This window comes from Littorina saxatilis, linkage group LG7 (genome assembly GCF_037325665.1).
Source record: "Littorina saxatilis isolate snail1 linkage group LG7, US_GU_Lsax_2.0, whole genome shotgun sequence".
NCBI classification, from domain to species: Eukaryota; Metazoa; Mollusca; class Gastropoda; order Littorinimorpha; family Littorinidae; genus Littorina; species Littorina saxatilis.
The window spans coordinates 48,016,867-48,022,025 of record NC_090251.1 but is presented as its reverse complement, the minus strand read 5'-3'; the positions used below and the strand labels follow the sequence as shown (position 1 = coordinate 48,022,025).

The following is a 5,159-nucleotide window of genomic DNA, read 5'->3' as shown; positions in this document are numbered from 1 at the left end:
AGTATGAGTTACTTGCCTTGGGAATTTGCTTGTGATGAACGGTGTGTGCACGGCAGATCTAGATTCAGAAAACAACCTAACTCATGGATTTTATATGGAGATTCATGTGTTCAGGCCTGTAGTTGTTAATTTAAATGCGGTATGTTTGTATTGTTTGCTCCAGAGATGTATATTTCGTACGTATAGAGCGTTCGGAACTTTTCAGTCGCAAAAGTAGTACCAAAACAGAACAGCTTCTCAACCCATTGCACTATCGAGGATTCAGGCTGTTGCTGGCTCGTTATTTGTTTGGTTGCTGGGTCATTATCGAAAAATAACTAGCTCTACAAGTTTACAGAGGTAAAGAAGCAGAGGGGGGAATAATGTATGTTACACGCTTTGATGCCGAAATCAATTATTTTGATTATGCATTTATTTCTGAAAAATTGTACCTTCACATACATTCAGTCACTACCTTAAACACTTATGTTTTCAGTAGTCATTTCAAGTGATCACGAACGTAAAAAAATGGGTATCAAAGTGTTGTTACATTTTGTTGTGCATTCTGAATAGTGTGTCAATCACGTTTTATCTGTGTACTAAGTGTTTGACGGAAAAAGAATAACACCAACCCCGTTCTCCTGTATATAACTGAAAGCCACATTTTCTTCTTCATTCAATTTCTGTTTTCAAAAGCTTCGTCAACTTTCCACTTACACGACAAGCTCCCTTTACCAAGCTTCAATTAAGAACCCTGAATACGAAAGGTCAAAACAAAACAATAGGTACTACTTTCACTATCGTCGTCTGCAACGAAAACCGAAAATGGAGAAACGCTTTGCTACGTACACAGAGAACGAAATTTCAAAGAAAAGATCGAACCTTACACCTGTGACTAGGAAAAGTTGCATAGACAGTTTCGTGCGGATCTCACCACGTATCAACGTACATCCGATGCCTAGGACCTACAGATAGGTGACGCTTTGGCGATTGAGGCTTCGTCTTCAGCTCTAACACGCACGCAGACAGTCAGGCAGGTCTAATCTGCACCAGCGGTGTTAGAAGGTTTTGATTTAGAAACACTCGAATGTTACTTCGACGACATAAACGAACCAAAAGTCAAAAGTGTGCCCCAAATTCGGAAAATATTCTTTCAAAACGGCACTGTAAAAACCATCAACATCACTGTGAGAAAATAAACAATACAAACACAACCAGTTCCCCTGTGGAACATTTCGGGTGGACTTTCCCACGACCTGACCTACAAAAATCCTCCGTGTTCGTTCGCGCTTTGCATTCAATCTGTGTTAGTGCGCGTGTGTGTTTGTGTGTTTAGCTTTCGTTGGTATGTGCTGTTTGGTTCAAAATAAGTTTATCTTTTTTCATTGAAAGATTCAGAAACGTTGGTTAATACTTTGTTGAATGCATTCAACCAGAAAAGACACGAAACGCATTGAATCTATCTTCTGCGCGCATGCGTGTGTAGGGGATGTGTAAAAGGGCAATTGAGTTTTTCAGTCTTGTTTTGTGCCTGTTATTTCGTCCCCAAAAACTCATTTCTGTCTTTCTATGCCTATGCTGTGAGACATAATCGCTATTACGAGTTAGTCGTGTGACAGAGAGTTTTCTTGCACACTCGACTGCTGCTGTCTCACTTCGGCTACTCCGTCGTGAGACATCTACAGTCTCGTGAGGGGGGGTGGGGGGGTGGGGTTGTGTTTGGGTGTCGTAGCGATGGCAAAACCTCACCCTACATTTTACAGGCATGAGACCAAGGGTAGGGCGGATGGTAGCGAGAGAGGTGAAGGGATGAGGAATGTTTACAGTGCCGTGTGCCGGGCTGTGAGCAGTGCCCGCCAATGTTTAGCTCAGGCACCGTCGCGACAGACGCGCCTTAGTTCTATGCAGGAAAATGCAGCGCGCTATTCTGTCGTCCTCAGCTCTAAGGCAGACTGATACCAAGAGGTGTAAGTTACGCCCGCCTTCAGTCTCAGGCATTTTCACTGAAACGCTCGACTCAAGACTATTTCGACAAAACAAGAAAAAAGTACATGGTAAACGAGGGAGGGGGAGGAGGCAAGAATCAAAGCAATACTGAGACCCCCCCCCCCCCCCCCGCCAACACTCAAGGAGAGACGAAAACAGTCAAGGGTGTACTCGGGAGGGGGCGTGGACTACAGTCGTAGCAATGCCAAGACCTTCGAATTCACTTCAGAAGGAACATCAAAACAACAAAACAACAAAACAGTAAAGGACAAATGAGGGAGGAGAGGCGGAACGGACAAGAAAGGGTGGGAGGGGGAGGGCAATACATTCACACCAATGTCAAGGCCTCACCCTGCACTTCAGAGGAACACAAGAAAACAGTACAGGGTAAAGTAGGAAGGGGGAGGTTGGCGCCGTTGCAATGTAAAATCAATCAATCAATCAATCAATCAATGAGGCTTATATCGCGCATATTCCGTGGGTACAGTTCTAGGCGCTCTGCAGTGATGCCGTGTGAGATGAAATTTTATACAGCCAGTAGATTGCAGCCATTTCGGCGCATATTTACCTTTCACGGCCTTATTCCAAGTCACACGGGTATGGTAGACAATTATTAACTGTGCCTAAGCAATTTTGCCAGGAAAGACCCTTTTGTCAATCGTGGGATCTTTAACGTGCACACCCAATGTAGTATACACGGGGGGTGGTTCGGACACCGAAGAGAGTCTGCACACAAAGTTGACTCTGTGAAATAAATTTCCGCCGAACCTGGGATCGAACTCGCGCTGAAAGCGGCCAACTGAATACAAATCCAGCGCGCTACCAACTGAGCTATATCCCCGCCTTGCCCCATCACTTTAGCAGAGACACAAACATAATAAAGACTAAAACGGGGAGCAATGGTAGGCTAGATGCAATGCCAAGACCTCCCCTAGATGTCAGACGATACAAGGAAACAGTACAGGTTAACACAGGGACGGAGGAGGGGGGTGGGGGGTGATAGAGTCAAAGCAATATAACCCTAAACTTCAGAAAAATCAAGAAAACAAAATAGGGTAAAGCATGAAGGCAGGGGGGGTGGGGGGGGGAGGGGCCTGAGGCGTTATTTTGCAAAGACCTCCCTCTGCACTTCAGGAGAAAGAGAAACAGTAACGACCAAAGCAGGAAAGGGGGGGGGGAGGGGCAAGAGCCTTGATTATACGAAGACCTACCCCTTCACTTCAGACGAAACAAGAAACATTCAAGGGTAGAGGAAGGATTGAGGGGGGGGGGGGGGGGCTATAGTCGCAGAAATAACGAAACCTCACACCACACTTCATACCTAACAAGAAACAGTCAAGAGTAAAGTAGGGAGGTTTTTGGGAAGGGGTGGTGGGGGTGGAGGGGTGAGATTCGCAGCAATGCAAATACCTCCCCCTACACTTCAAAATAAACAAGGAACATTCAGGAGTGGAGGAGGCAGGGGGAGGGAGGCTAGAGCCTGTTACAATGCCAAGACATCCCACTACATTTTAGACGAAACAAGAAACATTCAAGGGTAGAGGAGAGAACTCGAACTCGAACTCGAACTCGAAAACTCCCCGCCCAACAACAACAAAACAACAACAACAAAAAAAGAAGGGTTGCAGCAGCCTGCATGCAACTGAGGTCAAAAACAAAAACAAAAAAAAAAAGAAACATTCAAGGGTAGAGGAGAGAACTCGAACTCGAACTCGAACTCGAAAACTTTATTACCGAGGGATGATAGCATTAGGTCCATAATTATGGTCCTTTCTTACAGCTAGTCCCTACTATAATACACACATGAAACAAAGAACAAATATGAAGAATTAAAAAAAAACACAATAAAAATTAAAAATTCAAAAGTGTGCTTGTTAATGGAAGCATACTATACACTTTCTCTTTTACACATCCTCACACACACTCGCACAAAGTGTACACCGACTTAGTCGTTAGAGAGGAGGGGGGAGGGAGCTAGAGTCGTTGCAATGTCAAGACATCCCCCTACATTTCGAAACAAACAAAAAAACAGTACAGGGAAGAGGAGGGAGGGGGACCCTAGATGTATAGAAAAGACACAACCTCACCCTACACTCCAAGAAACAATCAAGAGTAAAGTACGGAAGCTTTAGGGAAGGGGAGAATGGGGGGGAGGGGAAGGCTAGAGTCGCAGCAAAGCAAATACCTCCCCCTAGATTCAAAAGAAACAAGAAAACACAACATTAAAGGGTACGAGAATGGAAGGGGGTAGGATCGTAGCAACGCAAGTACCTCCCCAAAAACTTCATAAGAAAGACACAAACAAAACACTAAAGAGTAAGGAGGGAGGGGGGAGGCCAGATTCGTTACATTGCCAAGACCGCTCGTGACACCTGAGGAGAGACCAAGAAGCCGGTGAAGAAGACGGATCCGTAGCTCCTCTGGTAGTCGTTGGCCATCAGCCAGACGCACTGCCCCCTGTTCAGTGTCAGCAGGACCTGCACGGACATTGACGACACGCGTCCAGACCTGACGGAGTTACGAGGGATGTCCTGCGAGCCGCCACTGTCCACCACAAGCCAGAAGGAGAACATGCGTGTGTTGGACGTCACTGTAGCCGTCACTAGGTACATGCCGCTCACTGGGGCCGTGAACACTCCTGTGGGATTAAGACATGGCGGATTTACAGACAGCTAACTGGCTGGAATTTAGTATTGGAGCTCTGAATTTACACTTGTTGCGTGTATACAGAAATGGTGGTCCAAGATACAGCTAACTTATTACAACATGCTGCGTCCTTTGAGTGACACTGTGGCAGTCACCATGTACTTCTCGCTCACTGGGGCCGTGAAGACTCCTGTGGGGATGTACAAATAGTGGTTGTAGATACAGATAACTTAATACAAAATGCTGGGTGTTGTGTATGTCACTGTGGCCGTGACCAGATACCTGCCGCTCACTGGGGCCGTGAACAATCCTGTGGGATTAAAACATGGGTGTTTTACAGACAGCTAACTGACCGGAATTTAGTATTGGAGCTCTGAATGCACAGTCATGTTGTATGTATATAAATTGTGGTCATAGATACAGCTAACTTATTACAACATGATGCGTGTTTTGGACGTAAAGTGGCCGTGACCATGCATATACTTGCCGCTTACTGGCGCCGTGAACAATCCTGTGGGATTAAGACATGGTGGATTTACAGACAGCTA

The 5,159-nt window shown here is 45.6% G+C and overlaps 1 protein-coding gene across 1 annotated transcript in view; it reads right to left on the bottom strand.

Moving 5' to 3' along the window:
- Window positions 1-4,130: 4,130 nt before the first annotated feature.
- The window catches only part of LOC138970371 (uncharacterized), a gene marked incomplete at its 5' end in the record, with an annotated part of 8,481 nt that continues 7,452 nt past the window's right edge, over window positions 4,131-5,159 (bottom strand). Inside the window, 1 exon segment of the mRNA XM_070342830.1 lies at window positions 4,131-4,603. Within this exon segment, the coding sequence (XP_070198931.1) occupies window positions 4,311-4,603 (293 nt within the window).